This window comes from Somniosus microcephalus, chromosome 6 (assembly GCF_052327205.1).
Source record: "Somniosus microcephalus isolate GS21.2 chromosome 6, FLI_Smic_1.0, whole genome shotgun sequence".
Lineage (NCBI taxonomy): Eukaryota > Metazoa > Chordata > Chondrichthyes > Squaliformes > Somniosidae > Somniosus > Somniosus microcephalus.
Window position 1 is genome coordinate 12,358,165 of NC_140992.1, and position 16,712 is coordinate 12,374,876.

The 16,712-nt window shown below is 45.9% G+C and overlaps 1 protein-coding gene across 4 annotated transcripts in view; it reads left to right on the plus strand.

The window, feature by feature from the left end:
- Positions 1–11,642, plus strand: part of slc7a14a (solute carrier family 7 member 14a) — a 72,703-nt gene extending 61,061 nt beyond the window's left edge. For all 4 annotated transcript variants that reach the window (XM_085989735.1, XM_085989736.1, XM_085989737.1 and 1 more), the window contains 3 exons: positions 602–810; positions 2,958–3,835; positions 8,762–11,642. In XM_085989735.1, the coding sequence (XP_085845861.1) occupies positions 602–810; positions 2,958–3,835; positions 8,762–9,078 (1,404 nt within the window). In that variant the 3' untranslated portion in view covers positions 9,079–11,642. The remainder of the gene's footprint in view (positions 1–601; positions 811–2,957; positions 3,836–8,761) is intronic.
- Positions 11,643–16,712: the final 5,070 nt, after the last annotated feature.

Consider the following 16,712-nt stretch of genomic DNA (forward strand, 5'->3'; position numbering starts at 1 on the left):
AAGACTGAGGGGTGAACTGATCGAGGTCATTCAAATTATGAAGGGGTTTGACAGGATTGACGTAGAAAAGATGTTTCCACTTGTGAGGGAATCCAAAACTAGAGGTCATAATTCATAAATATAAGATAGTCACTAATAAATCCAATAGGGAATTCAGGAGAAACTTCTTTGCCCAGAGAGTGGTGAGAATGTGGAACTCGCTACCACAGGGAGTGGCTGAGGCGAAGAGCAGAGATGCATGTAAGGGGAAGCTAGATAAACACACGAGGGAGAAAGGAATATGCTGATAGTGAGATGAAGTAGAGTGGGACGAGTCTCGTGTGAAGTATAAACACCAGCATAGACCAGTTGGGCAGAATGGCTTGTTTCTGTGCTGTTAGTTCTATGTAATTCTATGTAATGTAGTCCTGTCAAAAAGAGAATGATGTGACATCCGTCTCCTCACCGCTGGCTGTTGCGGGCATTCCTCAGTTGCTTTGAAGGCAGTCATTAGGCTGTGCTGGCTCAGACCATGCTTGCAATACATAATTCTATATTTGTTGGCAAGTGTCAATCATACTGCGTTACTGACAGTATTATGTGTCTCTCCTTCCTCCACTAGGTCAGTATTATTCTGACACTGATGGTGCCTTACTACGCCATCGACACTGAATCTCCACTCATGGAGATGTTTGTGCTGCACGGATTCCATGCTGCCAAGTACATTGTCGCTATTGGTTCGGTGGCTGGACTGACGGTCAGTCTGCTGGGCTCCCTCTTCCCGATGCCCAGGGTGATTTACGCCATGGCTGATGATGGTCTACTCTTCAGGTTGGTGCCTCTCTCTTCCCGCCCCCCCCCCCCCCCGGGTCCCGCTTCCTATGATCCAGGGGTTTTGTAACTGTGAAGGGAAACGGTTTAGAGATTTCTTAGTGAAGGGGATGAGGAGAGAGATATCATCCCACGGTGGCCTTTCCTTCCGCCACACCTGCTCTCTCCTCACGCTGTCTCATTGACCCAGCAACAAACTCAATGGACCTGAACGTCCGCCGGCCTTTGGGATTTTAGCAGAAGTGCTGGGGTTCTCCCACCAGGAACCTTCACTGCAGTATGTGGCGGGTGGCGGTCCCACTATGGGTGCATCTCACTACCTGTTGATCCAGAGCCCAGAAATACTTTTAAAAGGGAATTAGACAGTTGGTTAAAGAGGTGTGTGGGGAGCCAGCAGAGGTAGTGGGATTAGACTATGTAATTCACGTAGGGAAAACACCAGCACAGTCAATGGGTCGGTTTTTCTGGACTGGAATATTCTATGATCTTCCACTCCTGTGGCACCATGAATGGAGAGAGTGCGCCCGAGGATGTGACGTCACGAGAGCAGAATTCCATGAAATCACACAGGGGGAAGTCCCAGATAAATTGTCTACCACCAGACCTGGCTCGAAGTAACAGTTCAGCACGGTAATAGAGGGGCAATGGAGAGGAAATCCCAAGCGTATACATATCTACCGTTATAACATTGAGTGTTTGTGAGCAATTCAGTATCTCATTTAAACGGATGAGCCTATAATTTAAAGGGATGTGGCCATTTGCAAAATGGGTGGAGTTTAAAAGCTGGACATTTTTACAACCATAGCCTAATCTTGATGGTGTAAACTTGAGCTCAACCAAAACTTGCACCAAGTCCCGTTCAGCCATCACTCCCAGTGCCCGCTGATCTACATTGACTCCCTGTCTGGCAACGCCTCGATTTTAAAATTCTCATCCTTGTTTTCAAATCCTGCCAGGACCTCGCTCCCCCCCCAGCCCCATCTCTATAACATCCTCCAGCCGTACAACCCTCCGATTTCTGCATTCCTCCAATTCTGGCCTCTTGTGCATCCCCCGATTTTAATCGCTCCACCATTGGCGGCCGTGCCTTCAGCTACCTGGGCCATAAGCTCTGGAATTCCCTCCCTAAACCTCTCCCTCTACCTCCTCTTTTAAGATGCTCCTTAAAACCGACCTCTTTGACCAAGCGTTTGGTCAGCTGTGCGAATATCTCCTTATGTGGCTTGGTGTCAAATTTTGTTTGATAATCGCTCCTGTGAAGCGCCTTGGGACGTTTTACTACATTAACCATGCTACATAAATGCAAGTTGTTGTTGATGTGAGATCACATGTAGTAGTTGAGATGAATAGCATAGATGCCTTTACGGGAAGTAAGATAAGTACATGGGGAAGAAAGGATTAGAAGGATATGCTGATAGGGTGAGATGAAATAGGGTGGGAGGAGGCTCGTGTGGAGCATAAACACCGGCATAGACTGGTTGGGCTGAATGGCCTATTTCTGTGCTGTAAGTTTTATATAATTCTATGTCAGCGTTATGTAAAACCTATATAGCACCTTGCTTACACCGCAATTGGAGTATTCTGTTCTGTTCTCAATATTATAAAATGGATATCGAGGCACTGGAGAAGGTGCAAAAAAGATTTACTAAAATTATACCAGAACTGAGAGGTTGTACCTATCAGGCAAGATTGAACAGACTGGGACTCTTTTTCTCTAGAAAAGAGAAGACTGAAGGGTGACCTGATTGATGTCTTCGAGATTGTGAAAGGGTTTGATAGGGTAGATGTAAAGAAGGTGTTTCCACTTGTGGGCAAGACCAGAACTAGGGGGTCATGAATATAAGATGGTCACTAATAAATCCAATAGGGAATTCAGGAGAAGCTTCTTTACCCAGAGAGCAGTGAGAATGTGGAACTCGCTCCCACAGGGAGTGGTTGAAGCGACTAGCATAGATGCATTTAAGGGGAAGCTAAATAATGAGGGAGAAAGGATATGTTGTTGGTATTAGATGAAGAGGGGTGGGAGGAGGCTCATGTGGAGCACAAACACCTTCATAGATTGGTTGGGCCGAATGGCCTGTTTCTATGCTGTAAATTCTATGTAATTCTATGACTCTGCTGTAACATTTACGGTTATGGCTGTCTAGGTTTTTTGCCCATGTCAGTACCTACACTGAGACCCCAGTTGTGGCCTGCATCGTTTCGGGATTCCTGGCAGGACTGCTCTCCCTGCTGGTCAGCCTACGGGACCTTATTGAAATGATGTCCATCGGGACGCTCCTGGCCTACACCCTGGTGTCGGTGTGTGTCCTGCTCCTGCGCTACCAGCCCGAGAGCGACATCGACGGCTTCGTCAAGTTCTTGTCAGAGGAAGGTACCAAGAAGAAGGAAGGGGTGCTGGCCGAGTGCGAGAAGGAGGCCAGCTCCCCAGTGAGCGAGGGTGAAGACTACACGGGGCTTGGGAAGAACACGTGTGGAGCTAAGAACCTGCCGTCTTTGGGGGACAATGAGATGCTGATTGGGAAACCAGACAAGTCCAGTTATAGTGTGAACCATCCCAACTACGGCACCGTGGATATGAGCACAGGAATAGAGGCGGACGAGTCTGAGAACATCTACTTAATAAAGCTCAAGAAGCTGATTGGACCTCGGTACTACACCCTGAGGATTCGGCTTGGCCTACCCGGCAAGATGGATCGTCCCACCACCGTCACCGGTCGCACGGTCACCACGTGCGTGATGCTGCTCTTTGTCTTGATGTTCGTCTTCTGCTCCTTCATCATCTTCGGGGAGGAGTACGTCTACGATCGGAGCTGGTGGGCCATCCTCCTGGTCATCCTGATGGTGCTGCTGATCTGCTCGCTGGTCTTCGTGATCCTACAGCAGCCCGAGAACCCCAAGAAGTTGCCATACATGGCGCCCTGCGTCCCCTTCGTGCCCGCGTTTGCCATGTTGGTAAATATGTACCTCATGTTGAAGCTCTCCACTATAACTTGGATCCGCTTCGCAGTCTGGTGCTTTGTGGGTAAGTGCGGATTAAATGCTTTGGTAGAACACTCTTAATTTGGAGCACTTTGTTGATGCTGGAATTGGGCTAAATGTACTATTTTCCCCTTTGAATAAAACTCATCAGTCCTGACTATGAATCAATTAGACAAAAATCTCAGCAGCAGAGGCGACGAGGATTGCTGTTGTGGCGAACGCAAATGTTATATTGGTGCAGTGAGGGTGTTCTTCTTAGGTTGAGACTCACCCATTTCCTTAGGGGAGAGAACAAGGTGCATCTAACCTGTCCTATACCTGCCCTGGGAGTGTTCAATGCCGACACTGGGTAGTAGAAATTGGCCCTTGTGGTTTTTTTAAGGGTGTAAAATGGACAAACGCAGGCCAATTTCATGGGCCAATATCCCATCCCAAAGACTTCCGACTCGATATTGGGTCGGGCTGTTTTTCAGGCGCCCCTGGAAGCTGCCTAAAACAGGCGTTAGGCCCCTTACGTATGCCACGAAGGGCCTAAAGCCTCATAGAAACATAGAAGATAGGAGCAGGAGTAGGCCATTCGGCCCCTCGAGCCTGCTCCGCCATTCAATGAGATCATGGCTGATCATCCAAGTTCAGTACCCGGTCCCTGCTTTCTCCCCATACCCCTGGATCCCTTTAGCCTTAAGAAATATATCTAATTCCTTCTTGAATATATTTAATGAATTGGCCTCAACTGCCTTCTGTGGTAGAGAATTCCACAGGTTCACCACTCTCTGGGTGAAGAAATTCCTCCTCACTTCTGTCCTAAAAGGCCTACCCCTTATCCTTAGACTGTGACACCTGGCTCTGGATTCCCCGACCATCGGGAACATCCTCCCTGCATCTAGTCTGTCCAGTCCTGCCAGAATTTTATTTAGGCTTCTCGGGGACATTGGGTAGCGGTGAGTGGAGGTCCTGCTGTGTTCGGGATTCTTCAGCGGCCAAAGTAAGTTTTACAAACAATAAATTCAAAACTCGTTGCTATGGAGTCAGGAGGAGTGTTCCCCCGACTCCACAGTCCTCACGGTCGCCCCCCTCTGTTGTCACCCCACCCACCCCACCCCTGGGACTTACCCTTAACCTTCTGCCTGCTGCGGGCGAGGCAAGAGGCCCGACAGTCATCTGTTTAAAATGTGAAAGCTGCCCGTGGAGGCGAGACTGAAGCTCGCCTGAATATTGTTAACCAGGCCTGAGGCCCAATTTCAGGCAGGCTTCAGGCCACCTGGCTGGGGCGTGCACTCGGTGCATGTCAGGCCCGAAACGAAGCCTAAAAGAACTTCTTCCACCCCCTGGAAAGAGTGTTCTATCCCCAGCACTGAATATTGTTGGGTGCAAAAATCCACCTCCCCCAAAAAAATACAGGGCTTGCAAGTTACACAATGGCTCAATAGTCTAATATTGGTCAGTGTGTTTGTCTGAAATTCTCCCTCTTAAAATAAAACAATATGGCGTTATCCACAATTTACTCCAGACATCTCAATCACCTTCAGTCTCACCACGCTCTGGCCAAGAAGGAAGGAATGGCAAAGTATGGACCTGATTCCATTGTGCCAACACTGCTCTTTGCACCCTTTTTGAAAAGAGATGGAGGTCAACCAAGAATCAAAGACGAATCTTATTCCCAAAAGACAAGGCAAAGGTGTCCCAGATGCAAAGCGTTGTTGATAGGCCAGACTTTTGTTGATTATTTTCCTCCCTTTTTATTTTAAACCACGAGTCTTTTGTTGTTTTGTAAAGCAAGTCCCCTGTGTGTCCTACCAATTCTGACAGATCCAGCCAGCTTTCAGTAGATGAAGGGCCAAGTTCCAGAATGCAGGAGAGTGCCAGAAAAGAAAACCCGAAATAGTGGTTAGTGAAAAATCTTTACATTGAATATACGGCACAGAAACAAGCCATTCGGCCCAACCAGTCCATGCCGGCGTTTATGTTCCACTCGAGCCTCCTCCCGTCTTTCCCCATCTAAATCTATCAGCGTAACTCTCTATTCCCTTCTCCCTCATATGCTTATCTAGCCTCTCCTTAAATGCATCTGTACTATTCACCTCAACCACTCCCTGTGGTAGCAAGTTCCACATTCTCACCATTCTCTGGGTAAAGAAGTTTCTTCTGAATTCCCTATTCAATTTCTTGGTGACTATCTTATATTGATGCCCTCTAGTTATGCTCTTCCCCACAAGAACACATTTTCTGTGTCCACTCTATCAAAACCTTTCATAATTTTAAAGACCTCTATTAGGTCACCCCTCAGCCTTGCTCTTTCCTTTACAGCAGAGAAGGTTAAGTGGAGTTTTAATAGAGGTGTTCAAAATGATGAAGGGTTTTGATAGGGTAAGTAAGGAGAAGCTGTTCCCACTGCCAGGAGAGTCGGTAACCAGAGAACACAGATTTAAGGTAATTGGCAAAAGAACCAGAGGGGATATAAGGAGAATTTTTTTACGCAGCAAGTTGTTATAATCTGGAATGCACTGCCTGAAACACGGGTGGAAGCAGGTTGGATAGTAACATTCAAAAGGGAATTGAATATATACTTGAAAAGGAAAAATTTGCAGGGCTGTGGGGAAAGGGCCGTGGAGTGGGACTAATTGGAGAGCTCTTTCAAAGAGCCGGCACAGGCACAATGGGCCGAATGGCCTCCTTCTGTTCTGTATCATTCTATAATTGATTCTAGAACACCAAGTTTGGGATTTAAATGTCGGTAGATTGTAGGAAGACTGTTGAGGAAGTCAACAGATTGGAGATGTAAGGAAAGAATATTAGAATTGATGTCACCTCAGATTTAGGAAGAATTGGAGCAAGTAGGATGTTGTATTCGGAGCTTAGGAGGTTGGAGAGAGGAAAGTCCAAGCACGTAGCAACTATCATGGCGTCAATCAAACAGAGTAAGACGCAGAAGATATTAACGGAGATAGACAGGTTGAAGCCTGGAGGCAAGAGAAGAATCGGCTATCAGATGGCAAGCTTTCTCTTGTACCATATACAGGCTTCAACAGAGGTGCAAGAAGGGTCTCGGGTTATGACAGCAGTCATCAATTCTTAGACTGACTCAGATCCTTAAGGGGTTGAAATTCACAGTAGTTCAATACATCACGTACCTACATATTAGTGAGAGTTCTACCTTTTACAGCTAGCGCCCAAATTCCATCTGTATTTAGCACCTATATAAGAAACAAGGAACTTGCACTATTATAGCGCCTTTCATGTCCTCAGGATATCTGTTTAAAGCCAATGATTTACTTTTGAAGTGTAGTGTAGGAAATGCAGCAGACAATTTGCGCACAGCAAGTTCCCACAAACAGCAATGTGATAATGAGCAGATAATCTGTTTTAGTGATGTTGGTTAAGGGATAAATATTGGACAGGATTCGGGGGAGAATCCCCTGCTGTTCGTCAGATAGTGGCCATGGGATCTTATATGTCCACCTGAGAGGGCAGACGGGGCCTCGGTTTAATGTCTCGTCTGAAAGATGGCACCTCAGGCAGTGCAGCGCTCCCTCAGTACTACACTGGAGTGTCAGCCTTGAATATAAGCTCAAGTCTCTGGAGTGGGACTTGATCCCACAACCTTCTGACTTGGAGGCGAGAGTGCTGCCCACTGAGCCACGGCTGACACCAAATACCCTTTCTACTATGGTCAACGTCAGCTGCAAATTTTCATGTGTTCAGAACATGGCAAAATAAGTAATGTTTTAAACATAGAAACATAGAAGATAGGAGCAGGAGTAGGCCATTCGGCCCCTCGAGCCTGCTCCGCCATTCAATGCGATCATGGCTGATCATCCAAATTCAGTGCCCTGTCCCTGCTTTCTCCCCATATCCCTTGATCCCTTTAGCCTTAAGAAATATATGCAACTCCTTCTTGAATATATTTAATGAATTGGCCTCAACTGTCTTCTGTGGTAGAGAATTCCACAGGTTCACCACTCTCTGGGTGAAGAAATTCCTCCTCATCTCAGTCCTAAATGGCTTACCCCTTACCCTTAGACTGTCACCCCTGGTTCTGGACTCCCCGGCCATCGGGAACATCCTTCCTGCATCTAGTCTGTCTAGTCCTGTTAGAATTTTATAAGTTTCAATGAGATCCCCTCTCATTCTTCTAAACTCTAGCGAATATAAGCCCAATCGACCCAATCTCTCTTCATACATCATTCCTGCCACCCCAGGTATCAGCCTGGTGAATCTTCGCTGAACTCCCTCCATGGCAAGAACATCCTTCCTCAGATAAGGTGACCAAAACTGCACACAATACTCAAGGTGTGGGCTAACCAAGGCCCTGTACAACTACAGCAAGACATCCTTGCTCCTGTACTCGAATTCTCTCGCTATGAAGGCCAGTGTAGAACCGAAGTAGAAAAATCAGCAGGGCTATGGGGAAAGAGCAGGGGAGTGGGACGAATTGGATAGCTCTTCCACGATGGGCCAAATGGCCTCAATCTCTGCTCTATGATTCTATGATATGTGCAGACTGTAGCTGGTTCAGAGTGTAGATAATGAAAGTTTCAGCAAATCGGGGCAACGACAATCCCTTCATGAGCCGCAGAACATGTTGGCTCACGAACAAATCTGGCTTCTGACGCTAGGTTCTCGGGAGGCCACCAATAAAACTAGCGAGAGATGCCCAACAATTTCCGCACACTGGCACCGGCAATCGAGACACTCATACAATCATAGTTCATGCCCTACTCCTGCTCCTATTTCTTAGGTTTCTAATCGAATCATACAGCACAGAAGGAGGCCATTTGGCCCACCGTGCCTGCGCCGGCTCTTTGGTGGAGCTCTCCAATTAGCCCCACTCCTGTCTCTTTCCCCCCATAACCCTGCAAATATTCCCCCTTTCAAGTATTTATCCAATTCCCTTTTGAACGTTCTTGTTGAATCTGCTTCTGGCTGCTCATGGCTTGCCATGTCGCTTTCTTTCCCCCCCCCTAACCAGGTTTACTGATTTATTTCGGATACGGAATTTGGAACAGCAGCCTTGAAATCGGAGCGCGGCAGGAAGCCCTGAGCCAGAGTACATACCAGCGCTACGACGTGGACGACAGCTTCACGGTGGACGAGAGCTTCACTTACCCCGAGGAGCTGGGCAGCCAGCCACCAACAGCGCAGACCGGGTACCAGTCCCAGCAGGCAATGCCTGACATTGTGGGAAATCACAGGACCTACAATAACAAACCCAAAAGCAAAGGGAAGTATGCTGATAAATCAGAGGCACTGATTGCAAATGATGAGCTAGATTATTCCCCAGAGTAAAAGATACTGACCCTCATACCCTTGGGCTAGAATCTTGGCTATGATCTCTTTTATTAAAAAATAAAAAATGCAGTTGTGTGGCGTAAAAAGGCAATATGCAGTTTATTTGAGATTTTTTCAAACTCCATTCCCTTCGCTTATTAAAGGGCCGCCATTTTCATGAATAAATGTTTGGCAAACTTTTGTTCTTCGGGGGAGGGTCAGAATTGTGCATGATTGCAGTTACGACCATGTCACGGGCAAATGAGATTATGAAGTGTTTCCGTGTGACTCAGATTGTCGTGTTGTTTTGTGTGTTTGCAAGCACGTGAGGGGATTTGCCAGATATTTAACGCAGTGCCCCTTTAATCAGTAACGCTAGCCAAAAAACTTTCTTTTTTTGTTAAGAAAACAAAATAGACTCCACCCAAATTATAAACCGAGAGCCATTTGACACATTACAATGAGGCGTGATTGTGAATATTCTATAATGACACTAAATTTAACATGAGAGAGTGGTCAGAAGCAAAGGTCAAGATGCTTTATATTGTACAGTGTTATAACTGAGGGCATTGTAAGCAGATAGTGTTGTGTCGGCAGAGTGAGGGGGACATTCTGATTAGATACGTTCATGACTTGGATGGCTAACATTTCAAGTTAAGACCTGATAATAGGCACACAGTCTCACAGATGTTTAAATGCATCCTCTGGTGTAGTAATGAATTATACGGGTCCCGGGCTCAATCCCTAGTTGGTGCGGAGGTAATCAATCTTCACCAGGGTGGTGATGGGCCAGAGGAGAATTAGCTTCAGCGTGCCTGCTTAGGCAAGAGACAATATAATACATGCAGCTAAGGTCCCTGCTGGCTAACCCGTTGGCCCCTTGCTGTGCACGCACTTCATGGTAGGGCTTGGCTGCGATGCCACCCAGAGTTGAATAGGCTGCGGCACTCACTGTCTGTCTAGACTCAAGTAAAAAGAATGCAGAAGGAAGAGGAGGAAGTTTGAAGCTATAGCCCAGCACGAGTCACCACCTTGAGAGGAGAAACATAAGGGATTGCTGATAACGTGCAGACACATTCAGTACACAAAGTCTGGGGACAGTGACATTGGAATCAACACCTTTCACTGATTTTACGGGTGAAAGGCTTTTAGATAACTTACCATTACAGTTTGTTTCATAAACAAATACTTCCTTGGTGGTAATAATGCTTGCAGCCCTTTTCCTCAGGGCTGCATGGGCGTACCGTTCAAATATGAGTTATTTTTGTGAGCAAAAGTTACACAGCTTACATTAATGAGTGGCTTGTTTTCATTTCTCTCTGGGTTTTCTATCAAAATTTATACGTGTCCTGCCCAAGTTTTTGAACGATAACAGTACCCTTCCTTTAGAAATTGGGAGGTAGATAGACCCAGGAAGCCTAATTGCATCACTTCCTTTCTTTAGAACTTGAGACACAGTTGCATCACTTCCTTTCTGGGGCATGATTTACCCAACTGAACATCACGTGTCATTTTTAAGACCCTTAAATTGCATTATTTGTACGGCAAAATAAAGTTGATTTGCAAAACGGAAAAAATAGCGGATTCCAAACTTCAGTGATAAAACAGGAGTTCCTGGGCACAACTGCACTCTCCGCTATGAGGAAGAAGGTTAGTTCTCTCGTCTTAAACTGCAAAAAAAAGCCAATAGTCTTCTTGAAACCAATAGTTTACATTATTCAGATCCATTTTTTTTTCTCATTGGAAGATTTATTTTTCACTATAAAGGCACTTGTATCAGTGGGGGTGGGGGGAGGTGCTAATAATGACAAGGAATAGAAGAGCAAATTTCAGAAAAAACAATATTAAGCTGAATATTGCTTGTTAAACAGCAAGTAATGCTTTTAACTTGAAGAGCCTGGACCGTCTCTCAGTGTGGTAAGGGGAGGGGATACAAATTATGGTCTGGAATCACAGGATTGGGCATTAATTGATGTACTTCGCAGCTTTAAGTTGGATGTGAGCAAGCGGCTCCGATTGGAGGGCTGGTCGCATCTCATTTGAATATTGAAGCCGGATTGGCGGACAATGTCTACTGAGGGCAGCCAATCCTGATTGATGATAGTTCAATGATGTTCATTGGTGGTGTGTGATGTCAATTGGTATGAATGGCAGGTAAAATGAGAGTGACATTATTAAAATAGAGTGTAAAAGGGGAGAGTGATGTGCAAAGAATTAAGGAATGATTGAGACAAGTGTCTGCCTCTCTTTAGGATTATGGAGCAACTCAGAAGAATACACTTCTGTATAATTTACTATTTGCATATTGCCTTGCCTTTCTATGGGAGTAACACTGTCAGTGCTAAAATAATACTATTGTGCAGACGCAAAAAATGCTTCTAAAAGGGGCATGTCAGGTTTGCACCCCTGGCTCATTCTTGCTTCTTGCATCTGAATGTACATTGTTGTGGCCTCAAAGCATTGACTTTAACCAGAGTCGAAACCTTTAGCAGGTGCGACCTGCTGTATTAACTCCCTTTCACGAAATGACTTGCTAGAATGCATGCCCGTGCGGTGTCTTTCCAATAAATATTTGAAATATGTTTCTTGTTATTGCGATGTATATCTATATTCTCCTGTATTTTTTCAAAATCGGTGCACATTTTGTATTGTTCTAACTGCATGCAATGTCCAGCACCAAGAGGAACAGATAAGAATACTCGCTTTCTATAATGTCCTTGAGGCTTTTCATTTTTCCATTCTCTGGATGTGGCCGTCGTTGGCAAGGTTGGCATTTATTGCCCATCTTCTAGTTGCCCTGAGAAGGTGGTGGTGGTGGTGGTGGTGGTAGGCCGCCTTCTTCTTGAACCATTGATAGTGGTTTGATACAACTGAGGGCCTTGCTCGGCCACTTCAGAGGGCAATTAAGAGTCAACAATGTTGGTGTGGGACTGGAGTCACACAGAGGCCCAGACCGGGTCAGGATGGCAGGATTCCTTCCCTAAAGGACATTAGTGAACCTGTTGGGCTTCTAACGATAGTCCAACAGCTTCGTGGTCGCTTTTACTGAGACCAGCTTTATATTTCCAGATTTTATTTTAATCGAATTCTCAAACTGCCACGGTGAAATTTGAACTGACGTTCTCTGGATTACTAGTCCTGTAATATAACCTGCTGTGGTACTCACTGCATTTTGTCTGTGCGAGGGACAAAGGCTACAAGCCACCACATGATGCAATCAGTACCTGTGACAGAGCAAGAGGCCGCTTCATTAGATGTAACCAGAGCTTTTAGTCCTCCTCATTTTTGCCATTCTTGAGAGAAGTTGGTAAACTGTAGAGGCTGACAGCGCAAGACACACCACCAAGGTTGAACAGAGCTTTGGGGAGATGGTTCTCCCTGATTGTTGAGTGCGCTGGTGTCGTTAGCAAATCCACAAAGTTTTCTCTGGCTGGTATTAACTCGTTCCAAGTACGATTTATGATTTCATAGAAACATAGAAGATAGGAGCAGGAGTAGGCCATTCGGCCCTTCGAGCCTGCTCCGCCATTCAATGTGATCATGGCTGATCATCCAAATTCAGTACCCTGTCCCTGCCTTTTCCCCATATCCCTTGATCCCTTTAGCCTCAAGAAATATATCCAACTCTTTCTTGAATATATTTAATGAACTGGCCTCCACCGCCCTCTGTGGCAGAGAATTCCACAGGTTCACCACTCTCTGGGTGAAGAAATTCCTCCTCATTTCAGTCCTAAATGGCTTACCCCTTATCCTTAGACTATGATCCCTGGTTCTGGACTCCCCGGCCATCAGAAACATCCTTCCTGCATCTAGTCTGTCCAGACCTGACAGAATTTTATAGGTTTCGATGAGATCCCCTCTCAATTTTCTAAACTCCAGTGAGTATAAGCCCAATCGACACAATCTCTCCTCATACGTCATTCCTGCCATCCCAGGTATCAGCCTGGTGAATCTTCGCTGCACTCCCTTTCGGTACAAGTATCGGTGTTTAAATTTCTGGAAAATTTCAGTTGACCCGGAAGTCTTTTGCGGGGGGGCGACAGCTCCAGATTTCCACTACCCTTTGCGTGCAAAAGTCTTTCCCAATTTCACCCCTGAATGGCCTGGCTCTAATTGTAAGGTCGTGCCCCCTTGTTCTGGGTTCCCCTCACCAGATGAAATCGTTTCTCTGTATCAATCTGATCGAATCCCTTTATCATTAGAAACTCCTCTATCAGATCATCCTTCAACCTTCTAAACTCAAGTGAACACAAACCAAGCCTGTCCTCATAATTTAACCCTTTAATCCCCTGTATCATTCTGGTGAACCTGCGCCGAGGCCAATATGCCCTTCCTGAGGTGCGGTGCCCAGAATTGAATACAGTTACTCACAGATGAGATCTGACCAAGGCTTAGCACAACTGAAGCATCACTTCCACAGATATAAGGCTCTGCGCTACGAGGCGCAAGGATCAGGGCTTTTGACTGCACTATTCAACACCAGAATGAATTTGGTGTAAAGCCCCTCAAGCTTCAAGGCAAGGGAGGGCAGGGGGGACCAAATGAAAATGAGTGCATCAAAGTAGCAAATGGGAGTATGATCGTTATAATGGGGGGGAAAAAAAGTGCTGGGAAAATCTTGGATGGAGAGAAGAAACGTGTGTTACTTTAATCAAAATGACATCCTGCTATGAGTGACGTAACAATGCATATTGATGCAATTTACCTCATTAGGGAGGAACACATGGGACGAGCAAAGGTGTTTCAAAGGGTTTGCTTAAAATGGTTGAAAATCTTCAGCCATCGTCTGCCAGGGTGTTCTGTCTGCCCTTAGGTCCATATTCCGGCTGAACTAGGAATCGATCCAGGTCCCTTTTGAATAATTCAGCTGATTTAGTATTTGCTGCAGCATATGGAGTATATTTCTTCAGTCAATGAGTGTTTATTTTCATGTTTGGGATGTAGGCAAGGCTGATCTACATTGGCTCCCAGTTAAGCAACGCCTCGATTTTTAAAATTCTCATCCTTGTTTTCAAATCCCTCCATGGCCCCTCCCCACCCCCCCCCCCGCCGATCTCTGTAACTTCTTTCAGCCCCACAACCCTCCGAGATCTCTGCGCTCCTCTAATTCTGCCATCTTTAACATCCCCGATTTCAATCGCTCAACGATTGGCAGCCGTGCCTTCAGCTGCCAAGGCCCTAGGCTCTGGAATTCCCTCCCTAAACCTCTCCGCCTCTATACCTCTCTCTCCTCCTTTCAGACGCTCCTTAAAACCTACCTCTTTGACCAAGCTTTTGGTCACCTGTTCTAACGGCCCAGAAATTCGGGTCGGGGGCTTCCCGCAGGTGCAAGCCCCCGACCTGCACTTACCTAGCACGCCGGCTGTTGTGCTGTGGGCCCGCGTGGGATTCCGATACTGGGCCTCCTCCAACTGCCGGTGCGCAGTGCTTGCGTATCCCAGGGGCGCAGTTAGTTCAAAGCGTCCCCTGGGATCACGTGGTCCATGGAGAGCCAATGGTAGCAGGGAATCTGTATTCATAGATTTGACAGGAAGACCTGTCAAATCTATGAATACAATTCAGCCCCAAAACATAACTAAAACTTCAAATAATTTTTTTTTAAATCACATTTTAAAAATAACTATAAATTACATAAAATAACTATTTTAAACAATAATTTAAATTTTTGAAAAAATTAATTACAGTTTCTAACGGGGCTAAAAATAAACTTACCTTTAACGTATTTAAAAATAATAAACCTGTGGAAAAAATGTTTTAATTTTGCTTAATTCACCACTTACCTTGTTAAAAGCAGGCCTTGCAACTCCTTTTTATAAGCATAGCTGCTGGAGACTTACCCTCCCGGAAAAACCTGGAAAAAAAACACAAGTTCCAGGCGTACGAGCTGCCTCTCCGGCGCACGCGTTCGACCTGTGAACCCCTTCCTTTAAGGGAACGGAAGTTCCAGTTTCCCGCGCATGCGCAGTGCATACACGAAACCGGCACTTTCGTTGGGCCTACGCGTGAGTACCCAGCGTGTACTCACCCATGGAGACCCGAAGTTCTGGCCCATTAATATCTCCTTATGTGGTTCATGTCAAATTTTGTTTTATAACGCTCCTGTGAAACGCTATGGGGCGTTTTACTACTTTGAAGGCGCTATATAAATACAAGTTGTTGTTGTGTCCCTAGTTGCTCTGATATAATACACTTCAGAGGGGGCAGTTCAGAGTCAACCATGTTGGTGTGGGACTGGAGTCACATACAGGCCCAGAGCGGGTCAGGACGGCAGGTTTCCTTCCCTAAAGATGGGTGTTTACGACAATCCGACAGCTTGACGGCCACTTTTACTATTACCAGCTCTTTTTTTTCCCAAGTGAAACTGCTGGTGGGATTTGAACTCAGGATTACTAGTCCAGTAACGATACGACTTCACTACCGTACCCGGGAAAACCACAGACGACACGAGACTCGGAAATGTATTAAACAGTGAGGAGGAGAGTAACGAGACTGCAGGAAGACATAGAGAGACTGGTGAAATGGGCAGACACATGGCAGATGAAATTCAATGCAGAGTAGTGTGAAGTGATTCATTTTGGTAGGAAGAACGAGGAGAGGCAATATAAACTAAAGGGTACAATTGTAAAGGGGGTGCATGAACAGAGAGACCTGGGGATGTATGTACACAAATCTTTGGAAGTGGCAGGACAAGTTGATCAGGCTGTTAAAAAGGCATATTGGCTCCTTGGCATTATAAATAGAGGCATATAGGGTACAAAAGCAAGGAAGTTATGCTAAACCTTTATAAAACGCTGGGTAGGCCCCAGCTGAGGTATTGCGGCCAATTTTGGGCACCACACTTTAGGAAGGATGTCAAGGCCTTGGAGAGGGTACAGAGGAGATTTACTAGAATGGTATTGGGGATGACGGACTTCAGTTATGTGGCGAGACTGGAGAAGCTGGGTTTGTTCTCCTTAGAGCAGAGACGGTTAAGAGAACCAGAGGCGACATGAGGAAAACATTTTTTTATGCAGTGAGTTGTTGTGATCTGGAATGCGCTGCCTGAAAGGGCAGTGGAAGCAGATTCATGAATAAATTTCATAAGGGAATTGGATAAATACTTGACAAGGAAAAATTTGCAGGGCTGTGAGGAAAGAGCAGGGGAGTGGGACTAATTGGAGAGCTCTTTCAAAGAGCCGGCACAGGCATGATGGGCCGAATGGCCTCCTGTATCATTCTATGATTCTAAGAGGTTCTTCAGTAGCAGCGAGATTCTGCTGTGCTGATCTTTCATTTATGCTGCAGGTTTTGCAGGAGCAGGGCAATTGTCTCAGAGCAGTTCTTCAAAAAGCAATCAATACGACTTCCTGATTTTAAATGTGGACCATTGTCAGTGTCTAGGGAGGGCGAAGGTAGCTCAGGAATGTAGAAGTAGCATCGACAGTCCTTGTGGTTGGGCAGCCTTGATGGCATTGACCATTTACCTTTGGCATGGGCAGCGGGCAGGGAACAAAGCAGTGTAACCCAGTGATCCCTTCTGCCAGATGCATGCAAAGTATCTTCTGGACACTACAATGGTGCCTGAGAAGCCGAGGCTACATTAGGAATGGCGTATGAACGTGAAGAATATATTCTTCGCTTTATGAGAGATTGAGTAGATTGGGCCTCTACTC